Here is a 27,288-nt window from a genome sequence, read left to right on the forward strand (position 1 = left end):
AATAAATTTCTTGGGTTAACTGTTGACAAATATACATAATCAAGAAAGGGAATATATAAAAATATTTTGGTTTAAATTATAGGACATTTACGAGTATTTCATTATGAAAAATTATATGTATACCTATAAACATGATTTGAGCAAATAAATGAATTTGGAAAATTTTCTATAGCAAAAGGGAAATAAATTAAGCTTCCTATTTTCGAAGTACATGAAAAGACTAAAACTCAAACTAAATTCTCATATGAGATAAGCAGTATTGTACGAGTTTAATTTCGTTCACATAAAGGCCTTTGCAATGTAGCATATGTGCGTGATGTTTTTTAATTTTTCACAACATTTTTCTTTTAAAAATGTATATAAATAAATATTATAAAATAGTATAATACTAAAAGATATTTGTTATTAGAGAGCTAAAAATTTCATGAGAGCATCATAAATGAGCCGTGGATTAATAGTTCCGTCAGCAGTGTATCTTACTCCTCTCAGTGATCCATCATCGTGACTAACAACTCCATATTCTCCTACAATAAATCCATCCGACGTTCTTTCTTCAACGCGATATTTTCGATAATTACGCCCTTCGACGACGTATCCCACTTTGTGGCCATCTTCGTCGATATTTGTAGCTTCAGTCATAGATTGCGGTCCATGAACGTTTCCATTACTACCGACACTAACTGCCTCATCAACTTCATAATTTTTTTCATCGGGTTCGCCGATCGGATGACCATTTATATCATAAACTCTTGCTGGTTCACCGTAAATTTTAGCAGGTTCTGAATAAACTTTAGCTGGTTCCGAGTATACTCGAGCGGGTTCAGAATAAACTTTTTCCTGCTTTCCATATACTTTTGCTGGTTCAGAATAAATTTTTGAAGGCTCACTATAGATTTTGGATGGTTCTCCATAAATCTTTGCTGGCTCAGAATAAACTTTAGATGGTTCACTGTACACTTTTTCTGGTTCACCATAGACTTTGGCAGGTTCACTATATATTTTTGCTTGTTCTTCAAACGCTTTAGATTTCTGATTTTCATAGCCTTTTCCTTCCAATTTAGTATTGTGAATTTCAGATGGTTGATTATATGTCGAGTCTTCAAAATGTCTACCAACTTTACGACCTTGATTGCGTAAAAAAGGTGCATGAACTTCTGCAATTTCGTGGTTTATTTCCTTCATTTCAGAATTATGTTCTTGAAATTCATATCTTTGCTCAACAGGCTCGGAATTGCTACCACTGACAGCAGAATCTGTAGGTTGATTGTTATCCCTGGAGTTAGAATGATAGCTAGCTGTAGGTCTTGGAGTAGTATAAGCACGATTGTGTGTGCTTGTTCTTGGAACACTTTCATCCACTGAAAATTCACTTCTGTTTGACTCTGAAACGATATTACTGAGTTCTTCTGTGACAATTCTAGCTGGCGATGATGTCACATCTTTTGCCAACGGTGGATTAGGTGTAACGTAAATAGTACTTGTCACTACAGGGGATGATTGTGTTATCATAGGGATACCATTTTGATCATTATGTTCGACTCTTACTATGTACGGTGTTGCTGCCACAGATGATGTTACACTGACACCTATGACCTTTTGGTTGATAGGTTTTACTATTCTTATCGGGGACTTATTATTATTGTTAGGTTTTCTTAAAACATCTTGTTTTGCTATAAATTTAGAAGAAATGTTACCAGGTCGATGTAAATCGTCTATAATTGTTTCAAGGCTGTGGTGTTTATTATCTAAAAGCTTACGACTGATTGGATAATATTGCATACTATCATCAGGAATGGTAGTTATAGTTCGTGGTCTTGCTACTGTCGGTTTTATCGTAATCGGTGCTCGCGATATTCGAAAAATATTGGCTTCGTCGTTTTTCGATTCAGCTGGCACATTATCTGCAATAACAGTATTGCCTCGTCGAAGACTGAGACGTTTCCTTGTTGGCCTGGGAGCCATAGCTCCATTAATGAAGACGGATAAAAATTCCGTACCAGCTAGGATATCATTTTTTTTCACTGGTGCTGGCGCCATGAAACCTCGCTCCCATACTAAAACTGCTTGGAGCAGTATCTGAAATCATAAAAAATAACTAATTAATCTGATTAAATAAACATCAGTAGTATTTTAGAAAAATATTTCAAAATGTGAAATGGCAAATAAAAAAAATTCGAATATTATTTTAGAATTAGCTTTGCGGGTATAAAATTTTCGAAATTCAACATATAAAGCACCCTTCCGAGGAGGAAAGGTCACTCGAGTTTGATTTCGTCTTATTGATACCATGCTCATTAGTTAACCCGATTCGGCCAAAAACGCAACTCTCGGTACATCGGTTTTTGAACGCTCATAATTCGTGTTACAGGCGTAACTAAAAATTGTGAGCGTCATATTCTGACATTTTAAGAGATGATTTTTTTTATGTATGCAAGTAATTTTTGCAAAAAATTGCCTTTCTAGGTAAAATGTAGTTTAACCCATTAACGTCCATCTCGACATATTTTGTACACCTCTCTTTCAGCGCTAACAGCTATTGCATTTCGAAGCAAAAAAATTGCAATAGATGTATTCTGATAGTTTGAACTGTACTATTTTGGGTGGTATCATTTAAATGATCGAAGAACTTCATTTGTGTGCTGAAAAATTTTGTTTAAAATACAAACATCACTATTATCGAAGATAATTTTTTTCAAATCGAGTTTTCAAAGAGTTACCAGTTTGAAATGAACTTCGAACTAGTCTAGATCGTGGACGCGATGTCTGAATCTAAGGATATGGGGTATCGAAGTCAGTTTGACCAATGAGAAATTTCAAAATGGCGTCCGAAGTCAAAATTTTTGCCGAAACATTTCTTTTATGGAAACGAAGCACTTTACCAAAAAATTTCTTGCAAGAAAAGTTGCTTACAATTGGTTAAAAAATACACCTGAATTTTTTTCGAGAAGTTCTGATCAACTTTTTTGATTTTGTTAATTGTCAATTTAGATATACTTCTTGGCCAATTCTAAAAACTGTTTGTTCTCAGTAATTTTTTCGTAAAGTTCTTGGTTCTATGAAAAAAAATTCAAAATCTTATAATCAGATAATTAAAAAGTAATCATTGAGAATTTTTTCGTTGAAAACAAAACACTTTACGAAAAAATTACTAAAAACAAAAAATTTTTAGTCGGCCAAGAAGTATATCTAAATTTTTTTCGAAACGATTTGATAAATTTTTATAATTATCAAAAATTGATAATTTATAAAATCACAGTTCATCAGAACTTCTCGAAAAAATTCAAGTGTATTTTTTGACCAATTCTAAGCAATTTTTTGATTAAGAAATTTTTTGGTAAAGTGCTTTGTTTCCGAGAAAGAAATTCATTAATTTTTCGGCCAAAATTTTGCACTTCAGGCGTTATTTTGAAATGACTCATTGGTCAAACTGACTTCGACACCCCATATCCTTTAAATTCAGATATCGCGTCCATAATATCCATCTAGACCGGTTCGAAGTTGATTCCAAACCGGTAACTTTTAAGAATAACATATTCTTACAATTGTTTAATCAAAAACTAAAAATGTTCTTGAAGCCCTTTGTAAAAATTCCATTGCATTTCTTTCATGATTTCAAAAACTTTTTTCTTTTGGTAGGTTTTCTATAAGTCAATAGTTTTTAGTAAAAAATTCATAAACATAACGGAAAAAATTCCGCATTTGAGTCGCCATTTCAGATACTCCCAGGTGAAAATTCATCCGAGAATCATGTATTTATCAAATTCTAACATTTTTTCCATTTGTTAGTGAAGTTTCAATATCATTACACACCGGAAACAAACCTTTTGAAAATTCGATTTCAAAAAATGTGAAAAATTAGTATTTTTTTTAACTAAATTTTACCCAGATAAACAATTTTTCGTAAAAATTTCATGGACACCAATGGAAAGGTCATCTCTTAAATTTTCAGAATATGGTCTTTATGATTTTTTTGACGCTTGTAACATTAGTTATGAGCGCTCGAAGACCGGTGTACCGAAAGTGGCGTTTCCGGCCGAAACGAGTTAATTGGATGTAGACGTATTTAACAGAAAATCTATGAATAACGATCTTTTTGTGCAATGAAATAAAAATGTTGGTACTGATGTTTCTTTATCAATGCATCCGGGTATTAAATCATCAACAAGATATGTTGATGTAAGGAGCAACGTTATTCTTTTAATAAATAAAAAACAATAAAATAATATTACTGTTCAATATTCGTACAAGAGAAGCAATATTCAACTATTATCAATCAATTCAAGCTTATAGCCATTTATATTTTTATCGACTGTTTCGATTTAGATCATGAAGTATTTATTGGGCTATCATTATTTTTCGACACTCCGTGCGGAAAGTGCGTTTTTCCCGCACGCTCGGCAAAAAACGTGCGTTGAAAATCACACTTTCCACACGTCGTATCAAAAAAAAACGGTACGGCATATGTTCGGGAAAGAGTTTCTCGTCTGGTGTAGCTTTCCACCCTCGCTTCGCTCGGCCGTAAACGCCACATGACACACGAATCTACTTTCTCGCACTTGTATCGTAATGTACTATTCCACACGGCGTGCGGGAAGTTCGATTTCCCGCACCCTTTTCTGTACGGGAAGTGTAGTATTCTCGCACAGTAATTCGGCGTGCGGGAAGAGCTACGAGAGCGTGCGGGAAGTAAAAGTAGGTAGGGTTAAGCGTGCGGGAAGGTAGGAAGGAAAAATAGATAGAGATAAGCATGCGGAATAGTAAAAGTAGGTAAAGGTACACGCAGATCTACTGCTTGTACTGACGCTTAATGGCCTGTCATAAAAGACGGGTCGAGTATGGGTTTCCCCAATTTGAGCACTATTATTTTCCGCACGGAGCGTTAGAAAACGCAATTAGCATAGGGATGGAATGCGGGAAAATCCATAGGGTTTCTCAAAGAAATATTTCTCAAGAAATAATTATTCATTTTGTAACTAATAATTCAAAAGTTTTTCATATTTTTTTACGAACGAGGGAGGGCACCAGCCGAAACTTCCTTTCCTTCTCTTTCTGCTCACATAAACCTACTGCACTCGAACTTCCCGCACAAGTGTGAAAAAATAGTGTACGTAACGTATGCGGGAAGTAGATGGTCTCCGCACGGGCGACGATCACATGTAATGTACTATTACTCTTAATCCATTCATGCGTAATTAAATAAATTCGGTTTTTCCAATCGAGGATGTAAAAAAATACAATTTCATTTAATACACTACGTATCGTATTAAAGAAACTTATAAGTATATGTATAATGTAGATTAATAAAAAATAAAGTTGAATACATTGTCTATGACTATAGCAGTACAAGTAATTAGCTACTGCGACACGCGTATGGTGGGCTCGCTAGTCGGTAAGTCTGAACGACCTTGATTTCTCAAGATTTAGTTATCAGTAAATACGCTTTCAACTGAGTTCGTACAACAACTATATTGACATTAGTGCAGTAGCTGTCAAGCTACATTGATATATCAGTTTAGCAGATTTACACGAATGGGCGAGGCTGAAGAGCTTGAAAGCTCGATTCTCATTGATCGCATCTCGTTTTACAAGCATGTCAAGGTGTTGTTCTTCATAATAAGGCGGCTAGCCAGTTTTACGTACCGTGGAATTTTACACTCCCAATAAACTTACGAAAAATTATTAAACATTCGGATGATTGTCGTTATAAAGTTTATTTACGTGCGAATCCTGGTGTCTTTCATTAAAATTTTACGATCAATTAATTTAGTTGGCAGAGCTGTACATGTTGAAGATGGTACGCTGCCTTGTCATCATACGCGATTATGATTACCTTCTTTGCAGTTTAATGATTTACGTGCTTTGTAATTGAAAATTTTTCAATGAAGAGTACTTATGCGGTCGAAACTTGAACCATCGATCAATGTTTACGTTGTTTACAAGACTCGAAGATGACGGTACACAAAGCATTGTCGAGACAGCTAATCGAGCGGCATTACATTGTAGAGCCATTGGGAATTGGGGAAAGGGCCAATCTGCCAAGGTCACGGTATAGTTGTGCACGGCGTCGTACACTGCACTTGCATCGGCGCCGCGGTTACGTCTTTTTGCAGAAAGCGAAAGGTACAACACCTTAGCGACGCCTTTATCTGCCCCACGATGGAAATTTTGCAGTTCTTTTTACCCTTATTACAACTCGACGTGAGCATATCTCTTCAAACTCAACGGTCTACTCTATCATCCAAATCATTTTTTGCATTTTATGGTCACGAAGGCTAATTACTAATTTATAAATAGCACGCGTTTCGTTAAAATTAAGGTATAATAATTTAGCTACTTATACAAATAATTATACATGAAATCAAAATTAATGATGTATTTCATCGGCAAACAATAATTCAATATTCCAAATTCAATTTCATCACAAACGTACGGTCAACAATTTCGCGTGCAATACATCGAACATTGTGTTCGACATAGTAGAATGAAATGAAGCGTACATTTGCGTCACTGTTTTTCCAATGCATTTCTTTAATCCGGTGTGCACAGATAAACATCACGAAGCAACGCATTCTTCACGCCACATCTTCGTTCGCTCCTCGCTGTCAGATTTTTTTTTTCTTGTCCGATCGAGCGCGCGCGCATCGTGAGGCTGCAGCTTTCGACGAGGCAGGGTAAATTGGATAATCGGCGCGATTGCACACGCGCCGCATCGCGGGAAAATGTGTGTGACGAGACGCGAATAATAGCTCTGCTTTATCCTGTCTGGGACGCGCCTCGAGAGCAAGGATATGCCGATGAACCCTGTATAAGTTGTTGATGTATGTGCTAGCCAAGTTAATCGATTGATACTCAAGTTACTTACACGTCGACTTGCTATACCAAAACAAAAACATATATATATATAGATATATACCGCTGAAGATACAACATAGCTATGCCAGAAAAAAAGAAAATAGTCCCAACGTAATTGTTCACGATGTTTATTGAAACGTGAAGTATACCAATTAGCATCGCAGAGATACCGGATCGAAGGTGAAACCAGTTAACGTCTCTGCAATTGAAAATTTTTCTGCAGAAGTCGGCGATCCTGCAACACAACACCTCCGTGCACAAAAAAAAAACTTGGACGAATCCGCAAGAGCACGAGAGAGGTGCGCCGGAAAAAAGCTCGCCCGCAGGCAGAGAAAGAGAGAGAAGGTAAAAGGGAGTCAGTAGGTAACCGCACTGCGAGGATGCGAAGAAAAATCGGTCGACATTCCGAGTATTCGAGCGCGCACAATGAACCGCCGCAATAAAGTAAGGTTAGTGTCGCTCGGGTGACCGCGGCGATTAATTTGGCCCGGCGCGAGGCCATCCGGCTTCTTTTCACTCGCTTGTGGCTCAACGTCATGTCGCGCAGTGGCACAAGCAACAATAACGGCCCAAAGTCTCGCGCTTGGTAAATTGCACAAAGCGCCGTCACGTTATCGCGCTCGTGCCATAATTTACGTGCAGAGTATGCGCGAACGATAGCTTGAATATTTCAGCGGATCATCCGTAAAGTTTGCAGTCGAAATCTGGTCCGACACGTCGTGGATTTTTGAAAAGCATATCACCGCGATGGAATTCGTTATACACTGACACTGTCGTCGGCAAACGCTAAATGAAAATGTTAGCGTGTAAGTCAGTGTTTGCACTGGGTATTATGGGGGATTCCGCGGTAAATCTCGGGGGCTTCCGTACTATATTCATTGTGAAATATGTACCGGCTGAACTGTATTTACGCCGCTGATATCGACTGAATTATGCTTTCGCGTGCGTAAATAAATATTCGGTTTGTTAAAAAATCATTATACAAATTATTCGCTTGGAATACAAAGACTAATAAAAATATGCTGATTAAAATCGATTAGTGAGAGCACGTATAGATCAGATGCCTTGTAGAATAAGATACTCAGGGTTAATAAAACACATATCGGACTGTTACTCGAGCACTGTTATAGCGCATGTCAAGCCCATCATCGAGATCTAAGTGGGTAGTGCACATACACTAGAGGTTGTACGCCGGCGATTGCGAAGGTCACTCGAACTATCTTGATCAGCGTTTCGGAAGGTTATATGTCTGCGCGGTATTCAGGTCGCGAACCCCGCGAGAACTAGATCACGTGCGGCCAAGCCAAGTTGTGTAACACAACAATACGCGCATGTATAAGTGCGAAAGTAGTTGGTGCGTGCCATAAATTTCATGCGCGCGCGTATATATGCGTGCGTATGGCTGTTCTCGCGGTCCTCGCGTTATTATATATTTATGTACATGTGCGCGTGTACACGTCATTGGAGGCGGCGCGCGAATCATGAATTAAAGGATATTTCGTTGCAGCACGGCAATCTCGCTTTTGTTGTATTGTCGTCTTGCGCTTAACAAGGATTTTGACGGCTCGCGTTACATAGCGGCGCAATCACGTCGAATAAATGATTGTTGTACTAAAGAAGATTTAGTGTCGTGAAAAAGTGGGCGTGAAATTAACGTTTTTCAATGTTACGTGCCGCTTAACGATCACTTTATTTTATAATAATGTGCTGGGCAAACACTTTCGTCCTATATTGGTGGGATACCTGCGTAATTAGACAGCCTACGGATAGTTTTGCATAATCAGCAAACGCGCTCGAATTGTGCCAGAAAATTTTGCTCGGCTTGCGCTCCTAGCAGGAAAAATAGCGTGCACTTGCGTTGCAACAATTTGTTGATCGGGTTATCGACTGTACACCTTCGCATTCTATGATACGTACACTGATCTCGTAATAATTGAGAGGTATATATGTATGTACACTCTTTTCTTTCGCTTTATCGTCAAATTCCAGAGCTGTGGCGCGGCTGGATTCTCGCTCGTTCGCTCGCTTGCGCGCTGACTTTCACCATAGCGGCAACAAGCTTCGCACTCGTGTCGTTATACGTGTTCGTAACGAGCTACGAAGTCGATGTTATTAATAATGTTCAATTGCCAAAGTCGCGTATTCATGCACAATAGCGTGTATGTAGGCCATTCCACGTCTTACAACGACGAATTGTTTTCTTGTTATGTGGAACATGAGATATTGACATCGCCGAAGTGCAATGATGTATTGTAGCTTTTGCGGCTGGATAAATTTTACTTTACGATGGGCACACACGCTTTCAAACGATGTCAGAGCTGTCGATTCCTTCACGTGACCGCCGCCGACAGAAGCAGAAATATGAGTTTTGAAACGAAACCACTAATTACCGCGTGAACCTGTTGCGTTTCCGTGCTTTTCAATCTGGATTTCAAAAAAATAAAAACTGCAGCAATACTTGGGCGGACATTAACAAGATTTTTAAATGGAGCCTCGACATGGAAAATCCCGTGTACGAGTGCTCCTGCGTGCGTTCTACACGTGCTCTCTGCGCGCAGCTGCGGAGCGCCAACTTTCACGCTTTGCGCACGCCCTCGCGTGTGCTTATTGTGTTTTATCGTATTCGTTGCGCGATTGGCAAAAGAAAAGAGATGGAGCGAGAATCACGGACGGCCGTCCTTGCCGCATGCAATCGAGGCGTGACGTTGCGCTTAAATTCTTCTTTCCCGGGTATTCTTTCTCCTTTGACTTCTCCCACCATTACTTTTTTCCTTTTCCTCGTGCAGGAATTCCAAGCAATTCTTCGGCTATATTTTTTCGGGCTTTCGTGTATTGTGAGTGTGTGTGCGCGCGCGCGCACGTCTCTCAAAGTGCTCTGCAGCTGCGTTTTTTCGACTCATTGAAGAGGTTTATTTTGCATGGACTTTGATAGGATGTGTCCTCTTGTATTTTTCCCTTTCGTTCTTTCAATGTTTTCCTCACAAAAGATTCAAACACAAAATTTAAATGAAAATGCACCTTCCAGACCTTTATGATATCAAATATCAAAATATTTCTTTAATGTATTTTACGTCTATATAAACATTATAATCATAATATGAAAATATCAACATTTTAGTTCTGAATTTAATTCTTTAATTTAATTTTTAATCTTAATCATTAATCTGCACTGTTAAAATACAATGCGTTAAAATTTTATTTATGAAATGATTTTACTTTTATAAAATATTAAGTTGATTGTTATTTCTTCTTTCGATAATTTAAATTTTCATTCATTTTCTTATTCATTTTCTTATTACAGTCTCTTACGATCTGCAAAATAAAAATTTCACTCAGTTCAAGAATCTTTTAAAACTATTATCCTCTAGACAATAATTGTTTAATGAAAAAAAAAACGTCAAGCTGATTCGGATTTGCCATCATATCGAAATTCATTTCTCTATTATAATTCAAAATAATTTGGTGATATTTAAAAATAAAAATTTTCAATTATTGTACACCGTGTAGATTTAAAATAAAAACGGTTCTTATTGGCGAATTTATATAATTAAATGCGACCGTACAATGCATGGCATTTCCGTTGATAATAAAATTGCGAGCCTTGTCTCAATAATGAGGATCGCCGGCTGCATGGAAATAGTACGCATAAGCTCTGTATTAGATTGAAGTAACTATAGAACATAATTTTCAATTCAAGTTAAAAGATTTCTATATGCTAATTTTTCTAAGAATGTTAATTGAATTTGTTGTGAAAGAAAATTTAATAGTGAATTTTTCTTTTAGTAAGGTGAACAGGTAAATATATTTATTTCCGAATTCAATCAAAATATGAAGTTGATTCAAAGTGATGAAAAAGATTTAAAGTTCTGTAAAATGTTTATAAACAATATATTTGTTGTAGTAATTTGCAGTATCGTTAAAATTTTATGTTTCCGTATGTTAAGTACTATTTATTTTAACAAACCGTTTGATTTTTAATTTGATCAATGATTTTTAAATAATCAACATCTATATACAAAATAATGTGAACTAAGATCATTATTAAAATCACAAATATTTATAAAGACATACTGATAGGATTTAACTGAATGATTATTTTACGTAAATACGGAATTTTCATAAATGTATAGCTTACTCAAATTCGTTGTTAGAAGTATCCAGTTAACTCTTACCTGTAACAAAAATAAAATATTCTCAGTTAAATATAAACTCGATGTAATATTGTAAATTATTGAATGTTTGAGTAAAGTAATATTTTTATTGAAAAGAAAAAAGTCGATATTATATAAAGAAGATAATTTAAACGAAGAGGATTGGATGTTAAGTTACTTCACCGAAATCGACATGATTACAAAAAGTATCGTATGTGTATTTTATTTGTATTAATCGTTCGACAAGTATTGTGTTCATTCGACAAATGATTACGTAAGGTGCATGCACCGAGTGGTTGATTGTTATCTTCGTTGAGGTCCAGGGGAATCAGTCTACTCTCACTTGTCTTCTACGATAGCATTATACGACCGGAAGAGTAATACCAGAGAAAGTTATTAAAGTACATGTGAAAAACGAATGATTAGTATTATTTTCTACACTGAAATTAGGTACATGTTTTTGATGCTCCTATGCAATCCTTCACTACTTCTTATATTTCTTACTTTATTGTATTAAAATCTAATTGTAAGTTTTTCTTTATTTTTTGGAAAATAGTAAAATTACATTATAAAAGTAAAATCTAATCTGTATAGAATCATTCTAGTGTAATTAGACTAGTTTCTCTTATTACGTGATTATTAATCGGAATTCGATGACTATCGATATTTCAACATTGCACACGTATGTTTCTTAATTCTTATGTCAGGTCCATAAATGCGCCCGTTTACATCAATTTTACCGTTTAAACGTATAAAATAAACTGTGAAATTGTGTAAAAAAATATTAACGATTTTAATAAAAATTTATTGGTAAATGATCAAAGTACTTTGTAGGATTTATTATTTAGGATTCATAAGTTTCTACAGAAATAACAAAAAAATATTGTAATATAAAAAGAAATTTGAAGTAATCAATAAATTAGAAATAACCGAGTCTATATAGTGACAAATGGAGTTTTCAATTTGAACATTGATATGTTTTACAAGAACTTCAATTACAATCATTTGTCTAGCTAAAGGATTATGGACAAATGGCAAATAAGTAGTTAAGTGCGCAGCCATGTGAGCTGCAATAAGCCTCGGCATTTGCTCTCGCAGTTATGTGAAAGGCGATATTGGACCAACCAAGGTACTCCTACGTGTTATTATACGCACACTTGCACAACGTTGCACCCGGGCACTTGACTTGCTCTCTCTCGCCCTCTTGTCTGAACACGTGTAAGAGCGTGTGTTTGCTGTGTGTCTTGAGGCGTCACAAAGAGGAAAATATTAACCAAGAGATGTCATCAACCGATTATTCTTCTATATTTATATTGATGATTTATTCTTTGCTATGATCCTTTCTCTTTCTGTTATTGTTTTCAGGATTAAAGTATCTATACAACACTAAAAAGCTCAAAATTACTAGGTTTACGAAGTAATATTCTTTGTAGTACGCAAATCTTTCTCAATATTAATTCTTTTTTACCAATTATTTAATTGTGAACAAAATAACTTTCTATATTATAGGTTATTTCAATGTTTAAATAAAAATGCTATACCCCTTTATTTTTTTCGTTACAGTCATTAATTATAACTAATGATACACACAATAAAGTGACCTAAAGGTTATACAAATTAATTTTTTTTCCATAAACTGTAAAAAAGGATCAACTAAAATCTTAGAATCTTATGTGAAACAGCAGGATATCAGAAGGTTCAAAGAAATACACCAGCTCGTGACAATTAAGAAAGTTCGCCGCTAATTAACAATGAAACCAGTTCTGCAAATTTTATTGGATAGTCGGCGGTGATTGTTACTTTATAAATAGCATGGTTGAATATGCTAAAGATCAATGTACACTTTCTTTAATTCGAGGTTCAAGGACAGGTGATTAATTTAAATTAGCCATTTGTAAATAAAAGATTGAATATATAAAAATATTTTTTGAAAGTTACACTGCTACAATTTCTTAAAGATTTCATTCAATTACATTAAACCATGATAAAACTAGATAAAACTACAATGAATTATTAATATTAATCGAACCAATAATGCGCAATACTTCAATCGCTCAAAATTTCAACGTAATTAATCATATTTAACAATTATGATACGAAAAATTAAATTAAATTTGATAAAATTTTACAATGGTTTATCGTTAGATGGAATTTGGAATAATTGTAATATTTTTATTTCAACGAAATATAAAGGATTGTTTTTTGATTGAAAAATTAGATTTTCATTTAATTTTCAGTAAATATTTCAATAATATTCCAATTGATTGAAATAATATCTAGTATAAATAAATTCGGAACAAGATTAGCGGTGTATGAAATTACTAAAAAAACCATAATATTTAATAAGGCGTATAAAGCTTTTTTTCGTACTAAGCCGAAATATGTTCAGTTTTACATATCAAATATGTAAAAATGGTTCGAATAAGAGGGTAGATCAAATTTAAAAATATTAGTAAGCGATGTTGAATTACGGAATTTTCTTTGTGGTATCTCCCATATGTATTTGAACTAATAATAAATTTTTTGCTTAGCTTCTTCTTTTTCACAAATTCACGACCAAATATTACATTTTGATGGATATTGTGAAATTTTTAAATGTTGTAAAATATAAAAAATGTTACCGGTACAATGAAAGAAACGATGCTTACTCCATTTTTACAGACCAGCTGAAAATTCGAACCCCTATGTAACCGTGTGAGTCATAAATTATTGTCTAAGAATGTATGCATTTAATGATGACTTTGACTTTCTTAGATTTACCTTTCTTATCTTTCTTGGCCTATGATGTATGAATACATTTTGAGCGATGAATTGTTACGTTATTATTATGAGCCATAAATAAACCTGAAATATTCGATCTTTAAATATAGCTAATTCCGTCTTTTTTCTATCAATAACAAATTATAATATCGTTGATCTTGAATTATTCATGAAACTTATAAATATAAAAAGATATAAAAGAATATAAAAAGATAAAGAAACTTGTCAATCTTATTTCCCAATTTTTTTTTATGAAAATGCGATCGAAATGGTTACAAACTAGAACAGGATTATATCGTGCAAAAGTTTTTGAGAGAAAAACTTAAAATGCCAGTTAAAATATATTTTTTTCATACGAAATAGACACTCGTAAAAGAGTGCATTCCGAAGCAGCTAAGTATTATAGTAATGTATTTAGACCCCATCGCTTATCGATATGAATTATGTGGCTCAAATGGGTAGACTGCCTATGAAAAAAGGATAACTGCACGTGTTCTGCTCTCTTCGGAATTGTAGCCGGGTATGCTCTAACCTTTGAATTATAGCATTGGCAATATTCGCATTCCCGTTTTTCTACTCCTACACTCGCTCGCTCGTTCATTCATTGAAATTTATCTTTTGCCCTTACCTCTCCTGATATTTACGTTAGCCATCTCATTTTCATCAACAAATTACGTTTTCTTCTTCTTCCAGAATAAATTAACCTTTCCTCACTGTAACAATATTTTTAGCTCGGTTTTGCATCGGAATTCTTATTTACTTAACAATCTCTTTTCCCCGTGAATAATAGTAATTTTCAACGTCACTTGCGCGTACAATTATATCTTTTGTGCAATTAAAATAACTAAGGTATTATTTACAATTTTGTACACAACCGATTTCATTGATTTATAGCTTGCTGCTTTCACATTTAGTGAAACAAATAATTACGACTTAAATGCTACAATAAATCATGACTTTGTAATACGTCTATTGTAGTATGTCTTGTTTTTTCAATTCAATTGGTAAATTAGAGTTCAGATTCGAATATTTTTTTTATACTTTGTAACTTAAAGATTCGTTATTTGGCGAGTAATAAAAGACTTGCTTTAACATTTAATTATGAATAGCAATATTGTATGAACTGAACTCATACGATTATTCTTTACGGTCAGGTAGATTTTGTACTTCGTAACGTATATTCCTGTTAATTTTCATATTTTTAAATGTTAATCTACAGGTTTACCGTAATAAAGTGCAGCAATAATCAAACATCACAAACTATTCCTACTGGCGTTATTTCTGTTTATTTAAATTTTATGTTTAGCTTTTGACGTAATGCAGAACATCGGAAAGATTCCTTACTCATTCTTTGAATTACAACTCTCTTGCCGAGCCCTAGCAAGCGTGAACTTCAATGCGCGACTGATGCAACTTGTTTATTTTATGATGCAGTCCGAGAAAAAAAGGTACTTTATGCTGGAATGCCCTGCATAGTCAGAGATTTAATGTAATATTTTGTAATACTTAACGAGATTATCTCTTGAAGGGCACGTGAGTAGAAAATCATTAGTTATGACTTTAAACAGCAGTCAGTTTTTCTGCAATATTATTAATGTATTTGAACATGAAAGACGTATATAACTGTTCCATTCTATCAATATTTTAGTTAATTTGTAGAATGTTATTCAAATTATTTGTCTTAATTTTATTTGCCTTAACGTCATGTTAGTCAGAAAAATGGATTGGAAACTTACAAAAAAGTCTGTTATTTATATTAAGATACACGCGCGAAGACAATTTAAAGCGGAAACGATCTCTCGTTAAACTCGCTTTAAAACTTGTCACCTATATATTTCTAATCTCATGAAGGCGTCGACGTAAAATACCCACGTGCGTCGGCGTGAATCCGCTGTTCATTAATTGGCTCACTCGCGCTCTTTTCTCGTTGAAATACGAAACGACGTTGTTTTCGAGCCAGCGGCGGTCGCCGGTCCAGTGCGTAACGTCTCCTTCTCATGGGCGCGTAAATCGTCCTCCTCTGGCGCCATGCAAGCGAGAGATAATCGCCGCTGCCACTGCATACCACATCGCTCATTCGGCGGACTGTCCTGCTTCTTTCTTTTCTTTTCTTTTCTTATTTCGACGACGCATTTTCTCCTCTTTTGTGGGTCGTGGTCATACAGAAACGCCGGCGCTATATTTCGCATATTATCGCATGGATAACTAATCCAAGGGAAAACCGCAGGAATGGAGATAAATTTACCGAAAGTGCGTAGCTCGTTGCGCTTATTTTAAGACATGAAAGGCGTAACTTTTCTTTTAAAATGTAAATTATACATTCCGATGAATTTTATAATTTAATAAGACAAATAATGTTTTTTTTTTCTGATATTACTTATCGGAATTGATTACAATATTAAGATAGATTATTCATTCATTTTCAATTAAATAAAACATCAGTGGCGTTATATTATTATCTTGGTACGATAAGCTGGCAGTTATTGTTGCCTAAAGAGACAACTTATATTTTCACATCTAAATATTATAGACATAATAATCACAAACGAGATTTTAATAAGCTTGCGACTCTTATTGCAGCAAATTGCGTTTCTCTAATCAATGATAAATGAACGTGAAAATTATTACATAATATGTGCATTTCAAGCTATATTCTTCTGCTTATAGATGTTCATATTTATATTGTTATTCAGATATAATTATAGTTGCATTGCCAGCTCCTGATAAAAAGAGACATTCCGGTTAATTAAGGTCGGTAATTTTTATTATTATGCGTGGTCATTTGTAGATATGTTATACATTACAGACAATTAAATTAATGCTTGGAAATGTTGGTAATATTTTAAAGTTGATTTACATATCAATTAAAAATTAAGGTAATTCAATGACAAAATTCACAGTAGTCAATAAAGTATTCAGCAGCAATAAAGTATTCAAAACGGATCAAGGTACCTAAATTATACCTAAATGTAATGAATTTTCTAAATATAAGATTGACTATAACTGAATGAATGGTCATTGGACAAAGAATATCTCCAACGTTTAAAAACTCGTTAAAACTAGAAAACAAGGAAGGCAAGAGTAAGATAATATGAATGTATAAGTACACGTTCATTGATTTTTATTCCGCAATAAATTAAAGCAATAGTCATTTTTGCAAATGTACGTGCGCAATAATTCCGCGCAAATTTATGTGTACCGCGCTTAACAACAAAAATGAGAAACTTATATTTAGCAAAGTGCTCGTTTGCTGGGTTTTTCCACTGAGTGCAACTTTATTCGTTAACGTCACAATCATTATCCGCTAAAGTATGCCTGATACTCGAGTCTCAATGGTATCATTACATGTTTTTTCTTTTAATTTTGGTAAGATTGATTTAAGCGAATAAGGTCTAATGACATATTAATTTATAATCAAGATATAATTTAAAATTAGAATCATTGTTTGCTAAAACGTCCTCTATTTTCAATTCTATTCAAATATTAAAATAGTAGAAAATGCAGAATTACATGGAAAAACTGAAGGAACATAACACGCATACTACTATGCTTTCTAGGGTATACTTTCGAAAATAAGCCAATCATAGTTAATTTATTAGTACTTGGTAATAACTTCGAATGTAACGGCAGCTCACTGAAAGCTGGATAAAGGAAAGGGAGAGGATATTGAAAGAAGTAGAAGGAGCAGAAGACAACAACGAAGAAGAAAATAAGTACAGCTATATAAATATACCCCTTTCCGTGTGTGGTATATTTACCAGAATACGCCAAGCGGGAGCGAAAGAGTGAGAGAGAGAATCAGTGATTCGTGAAGGCCGTTCAATGCCGCGCGCGCGACGACTGAGGCCCTTAGCATATTGTGTATGTGCGCTTGTTCCTTCTCTTTTATCCTCGACACACGCTCTCTTTCTCCACACGCGGAGAGGCATATATATGCTATATGGGTTTACTCCCGCAGCATGTCACGCGTCTTATGCATGCACCAACTCCACATCTACCCTGGGGCCACTGTATTTTTATTTTGCCTTCCGCGTATTTTCTCGGCATGCCTCGATTTTCGTTGGGTTGGTCTTCCCTCCTCCTCCCTTTACATATGTGCTTTTATTTATCTCTTTTCATTATCCAGCTCGTACACTCACGGATTACTATTATGAGTGCATCTGTACCAAGAGTTAAGGATTATTTTTGGAAGATATTCAGCGAAGTCAGCTTTTTTCAGTTTTTATCTCTCATTTTTTATTGGACCAGTTTGACCGTATTATAAACACTCTTTCTTGCTTTCGTGAGAACTATTTAAAGTGAAATTTAAATTATACAGTCTACGAAGATTTTAATCGAAGTAAATTAATCTACATTCTGACGCAGGCTCAAGTTATGCATTTTTTCAATGCTAGACACCGTTTGCACTTCTTTACTTATTTTTTTTTATATTTATTCAAACACTCGCGGTTTGACGCAATTTTTCATTAAAATCTAGGTATCTGTATAAAATTAAAAAGTTGTGCTAGTTTAATGTAGACGAACTGAAATACGTTTTCAATCATTATCCAATATCCACAATCATGATTTGAAAAAAAATAAACATAGGTAAAGTGAATTTTAAACGATATAATTTCATTTATGTATTCAGTCACATACCGCAACAGATTGAAGGCGAAAATAATGGTATTTAATAGTTACTCAATAGGTATCGTATACTACAATTTTATAATATATTACGTGAATTTCATCAATGAAATGAAAAATCATCTTCTATTTTGTAGACATACAGTGTTCGAGGCGAGTTTAAGCATCCCTATACTAAGTAACGTTACACAGACCACAAGGACAAAAAAAAACTTTAGAAAACTTAGTGACAGTGATAGTTATTGTACACGTTGAATAAATTAGAAAAAATAATCGAGTTCTGACAATTTTTACCCTAAAAATGCGATGACTATTCACAATTTTAACACCGTCACAGACAAATAATTATATTAAGATGCATTATCAACATACGGGGATTACTGATAATATTTAAAGGCGCGATAATAATAAGCTTGTATGAAGCTTCAGTATTTCATAAGATTATTTGAAATTGCAATCGATTTCAACTTGATTATGCGCATCGGCATCACTATAAAACCGATTACCCTCCAGTCCAACTAACATCTTATACAAGCGTGCAAGAGAACGCTCACCTTATAGATATAGCAATTGAGAAATCAAGAAAATTATCAAGGACGAGTACTCGCTGCTCTGCGAGTGATAGTATGTGTGTTTTTATATTAATCTGTCGCGACTGTATTTCTTACCTATTACATCAAATGCTTTGATCTATTTTAAGCACGAATAAGTCATAATAAGCCAAAAAAATTAATTTAAATAATAATTTATTTTTCGAGTAATATCTACTAACTTAAGAATGGAAAAGTCAGATTATACTTTAATAATTTAACTATCCTACCAATATTCGACACTGCATAGATCGTAATTTCAAATGAAAAACATTGCTCTGACGCAAATATAAACAATGGATTTGAACGTGCCAGCAATCACGAAATCAAAAAAAAATTCCCGATTTAAATGAGGTAAAGCTGAGAAAGCGGATGAATCGATATTTAAAAGGAAAGAAATTGCGTTAGAAAGATAAATGTTTCCAAAGAATTAAAAAATTAAAAAAAGAGTTGCCTATGCCAGTTACAAACCGGTGCATATCTTTTCGGAAGGTCCACGTCCTCGACCTTGCCGAGGTCTTCCACCTGGTGCAGAAACGTCAATGACCCAAGGATGTGTGACGCAAGTAGGCGTTAGTAAACAAGTGCGGAAATTATAAAAAGTTAATTCCTTTCCTTTTGAATACTCATTTATTTCCACCAATTCTTAATAATATTCATTGAAAAAAGATATTTATAGTTCCAAATAATAAATGACATTAAAACGAACATATACACCTGTAATACACCTTTTAAATAAAAATTTCAAACGTTCAGTAAATTAAAATCTTCGTATGCACTTCTGAAAGGATTAAATGAAATGACAGGTTTTTTCGTTATGCATAATAATAATAAATCATGAATGAATAATTATGCTAAGGAATGTCGTTATTTATTAGAGCGATTCATTAACTCGTGGTATATATATTATAAAAAATAGCCAGATTGTAAGTGGCTCTTTCTTTTATGCTATAGTATTTGAATTAACTAAACGACAACGCTATCGACAATGCGTTTAGACAATACCAAACGTTACTTTCCAGATTTTTAAATTTCTCTGCACACGTGTTTAAACACACGCTCATTGACTTGCGCGATACATGATTATCAGAAAACCGGCAGGACAGAGCAATCGGATAATTGTTTGTCAGTTTATTTATGTGTACAATACTTTTTGAATCCTCTTATCGGCAATGCCCTTTCTTATTTTTTTCATTTGCATGCTTGAACGCCCACCAGTCTTTATATAGTCTCCAGTGAAAGCGTTTATTAGAGGTTTTTTTTAGAAAAGGTCCTTTTGATGTCCGGTCTTTTCCGCTCTGCTTGATGTTCTTTATTGGCACCTCTTACATTTTTTGCTGCCAATTAAATCGACCGGTACATTTTTATGGCTCCTAAGGGAATTTTGCACCCCGGACATACAACAGTTTCGTGAATATAAAAAAGAATCTTGGCAAACTTTGCTTCTGCACCGTATCGTAAACTGATAAAAGGAATTTAACCATTTCTCTTGTGTAAATCAAAGTAAGTTTACACATGTTTAGTTGAAATATTTAGTATTTTTCAAAAAAAAAATTGCAGATATTAACACATAATTTTATTGTCTGATTATAATTACAGTAAGAAAACCAAACATGGAGAACTTTTGTGTCAAATTTTTTTAGATACTTCATACTAAAAGAATTTAATGAATAGTACATCATAGTTACGAAATGGTTTATACTATTACATTAACTGCAATGTAAAATCTTTAACGTGATTAATGACAAAATTTTATATTTTTAATTAAAATCTTACTTTATTAGAAGATTATAGCTATATTGATAACAGCTATCAATGTTATGTAAAGATCAAAACAGCGTTGTCTGTAGTTCTGCTGAAATGCTATTAACAATTACTCTTTAGTTGCTATTATTATCTGTATTGAGAAAACATAAACTTGTTAAGTTTCATTCGATTATGACGATTGTTTTACGCTATTAAAACAGCAACTTTGCAAGTATATTCTTTCATTATTTGATTATTCCTGTAACTGACATTATTATGAATTGTTATGCTGGTTAGCTTTGATTTTTCATGTTATGTAGGAGTGTATAAGTGGTTTTCGAGAGTTGTAAGACGCATAAATAACGGGCTTAGCGGGGGCTGTTTTCGCAAGCGCTTCGAATTATTCACAAATGCTGTTCGCAGTTTTTATGAGTTCAGGTGCTCGGAGGCCGATACATTGCATTATATATTAGCGTAAACCAGAGCGCGACTGCGAGACAAGAAAATAGCTCCGTCACTCTTCTGACGTACAAGGGTATAGACTAACTTTTTACAGGAATAATTTTTTCTTCAAATTTCACTGGTCAAGATGTGACCATTGCATGGCTTGAACACTTCTACATCTTGCCAATACATAGCCATCGATAACGAAATTTATATTGTTTTCTTTGTTTGACTAAACAAATTTGAAGCTACGTTTATCGATCAAACAAATTATATTCTTTGGCTCAACGATAGAAATAAAAAATTGAATTAATTTTTTATATCATTAAACATTTTTTTCTGGAACCGATCATTTTGAGGAAGTCATAAAAGATGAGATTAAAGAATATTCCGCGTGATTTAGTAATTTAGTACGCGTATGAAGTTTCCCAAGGAAAACGTAGCTTTGATTCATCAATACTAAGAAATAAAATTATCTATAATTGGCACGTTAGGCTATACGGCTATACTTCTTAATTTTTGTGTCCCCACACTGGCAGGTTAGCACACGCGGCACACACCCCATACTGAGAGCCAATCTTGATTGTTTCAATTTAGCGTCATGACAAATTAATTAATTGGCTTGGAGCGGTTGGAAGTGGGAAGACCGGATCACTTAAAATAATTGCTGGATGACTGATCAACGAACGGTACGTCGCCAGAGCTATCTAGTCGGCAGGAAGTGTCTTGTTGAACCAGACAGGAAATACAGGGTGAGACTACATGACTGAGGGATCGACTTCAAAATAAATCGGTAGCAATGCGCCGTGAGATTGATTTGCCGCAGTAGGACAACGACGAATTAACTCTATGGAACGTTCTGGTATATCCTTCAACGGATTATGATTTGCCACTCGTACGCAACTTTGTACCAAAATAAGAGTGATGAGCATGAGGACAGGTACAACGAACTTGAAAAATGATTGAATACATCGTCACTTATCCTCAAGATCATCGATGCTCCTTCGAAAAAAGGTAATACGCCCAAGATAATGAGCTGTTATCTTTTCTTTCCAGCGTGATCGTACACTATTAGCGCGCGCTCTCTGTAATTATATAGCGCGAGTCGTAGCCGCGAGGCGAGTAAAGGAAACCAATAGCCGCCGCGGTAAAACAAGTCGAGAGACAGGGGGATACGGAATCGATGGTGCTTTTTTGTTTTGTTCGTGCGCGCGCGCGCCCATTAGGCGACTGTCGCTAACGCGTGAGAAGCAATTAATAAAGTCTAATGAGTGTTTGAACTGCGCGGCCTCTTGCAGCGGAGGCACATTATGTAAAGTGGAATTATACTCGCTTAATACTTTGGCAGCCTGCCTGCCTGCCTGCCTGCCTGCCTGCCTGCCTGCCTGCCTGCCTGCCTGCCTGCCTGCCTGCCTTCTTGTATAATCCATTAGATCTGTCAGGGAATATGAGGCTGTGTGTGCTTAGCTACGTAGGCCGCGCGACGACCAGCGAAAAGGCCTGTATATTTCGTTCTTTCGAGAGCGCGTGATCGATGCTCGATTGACTCGATCGATTTGAAAAATGTATTCGAGAGATAAGCTGCCGACACCAATTCCCTTTTTATTTCGTTGTCTGTCGCGCAGTGGGCTTTCCACTGTTTTGATTGTGCGTACGACCAACTTATTGCCGTAATGAAATCTCAACGAGGCTCAGCTCGTTGCTTTTCTCTCTCTATTTTAGCTCGATGAATCGCTTCCAAGTTTCAATTCACAATGGAAATTCCAGTTTCCTAGCCAGAATTTAGCAACTATTCACTGCAACACAAGCATGGCTCTTGATGAGTTTCAACAAAGATCAATGTCATTGAATCCAAGTATTTGAACTCTGCGCTTCGTGTCTCTCTGTGCAGTTACGCATTAACAATCGCCGTTTTCTTTCAAGTGGTACATAAGTATGATTTATGGCCGGAATTTCGCCGATGGTTTATATACGTTCACAGATGTCGAGTAACCAAATCCAAGTGGTCGTTTTTGCTCAAAATAAATTTAACACGCGTATCCGGATCTGCGTAGCCGGCGCGAACACCTATCTTTTCAGGGTTAATTAATTCCATGCACGCCTACTGCGTTGTGTGTTGATGTCCTTTGCATCGGCTTCGATAGCGCGACGTGTAATTACGTAGTCAAGTGAAAATCATTTTCGTGTTGGATTTCGAAAAAGCCGATATTGTAAGATCCATCAATCATATTTATAAAACTAAAGGATGCCGATCGTGTATTTATCTTGAATTGTTTTCTTGGAAGAATCCGGCGAGTAAAGCGAGAGTGAAATTTTTTTTCTCCGAAGTCTTGATTATGTTTCGGGTTACCGTAAGACGGGCTTTGGATATTTATAGATAATTGAGATCCTACTCTAAGTGCTATTGTAGTATGACTTAATTCAATGACCGAATGGTCGTAAAGTTAAAGAACGAAGTTTCTCGTTGCTAGCATTAGCACGTGCCCGTAGCCGAGTACGCGGCATACAGCAGCCACGTGGAATGGAATAAAACAAGAGAGCAATGGTATTTTGCAAAATGTGAGAGGCGAGCGCAAAGTGCATTATCAACTCGTCGTCCTTTATCTCATAATGAAGGGAAAATATCGAGTGGGCGGGGGCGATTGGCACGCGTTAGCAGCGCGAGCTTGCATAACGAAACGCTCGATCTACCGAGATCGACCTGCATGCAAGCGAACACGGTGCTCTGGCTGCGCGTATCGCGTCAGTCCGCGATTTCCCCTCGGCAATTCCCAACTGTTTTCTCATCATCAGCGTGTGCGCCCCGTCGCTACTTAGCTTGCCGAGCTTCATTTCTGCCGCAGCCGCTGCGCTGGTTTTTCGCTCGCGCGCGCGCGCGCGCGCAAATTCCGAAAATTTAGTGCTTTCGCGCGTAAACGGTGATTACCTTATTCTCGCATTTTATACGGCAATTAAAAGCTGAACTTTCTGGGTTATCGCATACGTAATGTTGCGCTTAACCAAGTGGAAGGATGCAAGTACCAGACAGATTTAAGGTAATTACACGGAAAAGTTAGCAAATTCAAAGATTTACGATATTTTCTACGTACATATCGTCACTAGCGCAATCGCTGAACATGCGCGTAAAACTACAACCTTCGATGTGAATTGAAAGCTACCGTTTTATATGAGACGCAAGAATTAAAACATAAAATATCTATTCAGCCGCGTCTACATAAAGTCTAGGATAGGAAAAAATCGTTAACGCGTACGCTAGAGCGAGAATAAAATGCTGGAAAAGCAAAGAATGTCTCGAATCCGCGCCGTTCTCGAGGGGCAGGCCTGCTTACACTAGCGAAGCTGTCTGGATAAGAGCACTGGCGCATATAGAATCGGCTGTATAGTTAGCGGACTGCGCGAGTGATCCTTGACTCGGCGGCGGCTCTCACTCACGCGTAACCCTTGTCGCTTGGCGCAAGTTACACGCGGTGCACACGCGCCGGAGTCTATATAACGGTAAAGAGCGCCCCGTGCATTCCGCGATCAGGCGTCGCCGATAACGCGCGGCTTCCTCCTCTTGTGCAGCGCTTCGAAGGAGAAAGGACGCGCGTCGCGCGGCCTTAATTTCACGCCCGGCGCGCCGAGGATGCTCTCTCTCTCTCGGCTCTCGACGGGGTATAACGGACCCCGGCGACACGTGCTGCGGCCGATCGGCCACGCGTTTGTCAATTGCACGCGCGCGCGAATGGGGTTATCGCGTACGGTAACTCACTTACTTCGCCGCGGGCGGACGCGCGCACGAGGCACCCACAGTCGGCCTGCAACTGGGTTAACGCCTGCAGTGGTCCTTAACGCTGCCTGCAGTTTCGCGTGGTCGCCAATCGAGAATATTATACGTAACGATGCTCGTCTCGGTCTGCTTACAATCTGCATCGCGCGAGAGGTCGACGCCGATCGACGCCGATCGACGCCGATCGAAACCAGGCGACTTTAAACGCTGATAAAGGATAGCGGTTTATATAGGTGTATGCGAACGCTCTCGCGCTCGCGATTGCGGCCTGTTTTTGCCTTGAAAGTTCGGCCTACGCAACTAGCCGCTATCTGTTGCAACTTTGTGACAAACCGTATTTCCGACGACCGCTAAAAAAACTCTCAGAAATGCAGTCGATTAGCATGATTTCAAAGTTAATTTGTCGTCGAAAGCGCGACAAAATCGGCTTTCACTGATTATGTTCCATAGCACCCGAGCATGTCCGTATAATCAGGTGTTAAACGCAGTCGGCTCGTCATTGGATATTTGCCCGGCAAGTAGCTGCTACATACGTATATATCGAATAAGAATCAAGAACGCGTAATATGGGCGCCGAGCAACATCAACTCACCAGTAAGACAAGCGCTGAGCTGGTAACGCTCCGTCCAAATGAAAAGCCGCTGCACGCCATGACGTACCCTCTGACCTTCTCACTCGTGCCGTATCACCATATCATCGCGGTGCTGTTCCGGCATTCACTTGGCACCACGCGCGACAATACAACCATGAACGAGCACGAGAGACCGAAGCAGAAGCCAAACGAAATAGGAATGAAAGAAACTGTAATAACGAGACAATGGAAATGCTCGCTGCGTCGAATCTTGAGTGTCCAAAAGCTCGGACTATATCGCGGGCTATGGTATCGCGCGCGCGGCGGCGGCGGCGGCGGCGGCGGCGGCGGCGGCTCAAGGATAGAGCGCGCGCGCTTCCTCGCTGGATAGAAAGCCTTTGCGGGGCTTCGCTGGTGGTGGCGGCGACGGCGGCTTCGCTCCTAACCGTAGCACAGGGCACTGACGACTGACACGCTCACCGCTCGCCTCCGAGCTGAGGCAGCTGCCACCGCCGCCGCCACCGCCGGTAACAGCTGATATCTGCTGCCGTGAGCATACACACACGAGTCTCCATATACTTGCTCTCTAAGTCTTGCTTACCCTCACCTCGACGCACTCGCGCGACGCAGTTAGGTGCGCGCCTATGACCGCCGCTGATCATGAGGGCGCAATATTACTGAGGGTCTTTTCTCCAATGGATCATCCGAACGCCGTTTCATTCTTATCTTCTGTCACCCTCGGAAGAAATTATATTTATCATTATATTAACCTGTATATTTTATTACCCTTATTTTCGATTAGCTCAATGTTATTCTCAGTTCTCCACTCCGAAATTCAATTTTTCAATAGCTATAATAAGTAAGCTGATTTTTAATTGGAAGAACAATTTTTCGTTCTTTGACAGTTGCAAACTGACAGTTCAAACGAAAGATTATCGTATTAGTGGAATCAAATGATCACTTTACGAATTATCGTTATAAAAATGCCATGCCAGTTACCAGCCAGTTGTAGTCTACAATTCAAAAATATCAATACACAGTGGCTCACAGTTGAGGTGGTCAATCGTTTTATTGAATCTTACTGGATGAAATGTATACACATTGATAGCGCAGGCTGCCAATCTCAAGCAATGAACAGTGAAACAATTAGAACGGACAGCGAAAATGCATATGTTGCTTCAATACATATAATTCTGATATTTTTTAGGTATGTTACGCTAGTTTTTTTATTGTACCTGCACTGAAAGAATTGCTATGATAAAATGTGCGATAGTTGCAATAAAATTCACTATGAAACGTAGTGATTGTGGGATATGCTCCAGTCACTATTAAATTTATTTAACTTTCTTTAATTTTTATTATGTATATGTTTTATGATTTTATCGGCAAATCGACATTCAAAAGTCTATTATAACAATGAATAAAAATTATTAGGTACCATAAAGAAAATGATTAAGTAATAACAATTTAAAAAATAGATAATACTATACGTTAAAATATCTGGTATAAGTTATTATCATTTGAACAATTCTTACAACGAACATAGCAACAATTATTGGAGTCGAAATGAAGTCCCTTGCGCATGCGGAAGTTAGCAATTGCTTCTTCACAACTGCATTTTGCAAAGGTGCAACTGATAAGGTAATAAATTACAGGGGCTATATGCAGATGGCAGTTTAGTTCTCGCTACCGGTCAAATAAATATTTGATTGATATTTGAGAAAATAGTCTGAATCATACGGTTAAGCGGCTAACAGACGAACTATATGTAATAGTTTA

At 36.7% G+C, this 27,288-nt stretch overlaps 1 protein-coding gene across 1 annotated transcript; it reads right to left on the bottom strand.

Annotated features, from left to right (window-relative positions):
- Positions 1-405: 405 nt before the first annotated feature.
- Positions 406-25,954, bottom strand: LOC131674788 (uncharacterized). Its single transcript, XM_058953614.1, has 2 exons — positions 25,531-25,954; positions 406-2,076 (listed from the first exon to the last, which is right to left on the bottom strand). Exons 1-2 carry the CDS (start codon positions 25,588-25,590, stop codon positions 406-408), a joined length of 1,731 nt encoding a protein of 576 aa, XP_058809597.1. The 5' UTR covers positions 25,591-25,954.
- Between the last annotated feature and the right edge of the window lie 1,334 nt (positions 25,955-27,288).

The sequence above is a fragment of the Phymastichus coffea genome, unplaced genomic scaffold (genome assembly GCF_024137745.1).
Source record: "Phymastichus coffea isolate CEN01 unplaced genomic scaffold, Cenicafe_Pcof_1.1 PCOF00303, whole genome shotgun sequence".
NCBI classification, from domain to species: domain Eukaryota; kingdom Metazoa; phylum Arthropoda; class Insecta; order Hymenoptera; family Eulophidae; genus Phymastichus; species Phymastichus coffea.

Coding starts and splice junctions, on each gene's coding strand:
- LOC131674788 (XM_058953614.1), bottom strand. CDS start 25,590: ATGGCGTGCAGCGGCTTTTCATTTGGACGGAGCGTTACCAGCTCAGCG. Junction 2,077..25,530: donor GCTCAGCGCTTGTCTTACTG/GTGAGTTGATGT, acceptor TTATGATTTCAG/ATACTGCTCCAAGCAGTTTT.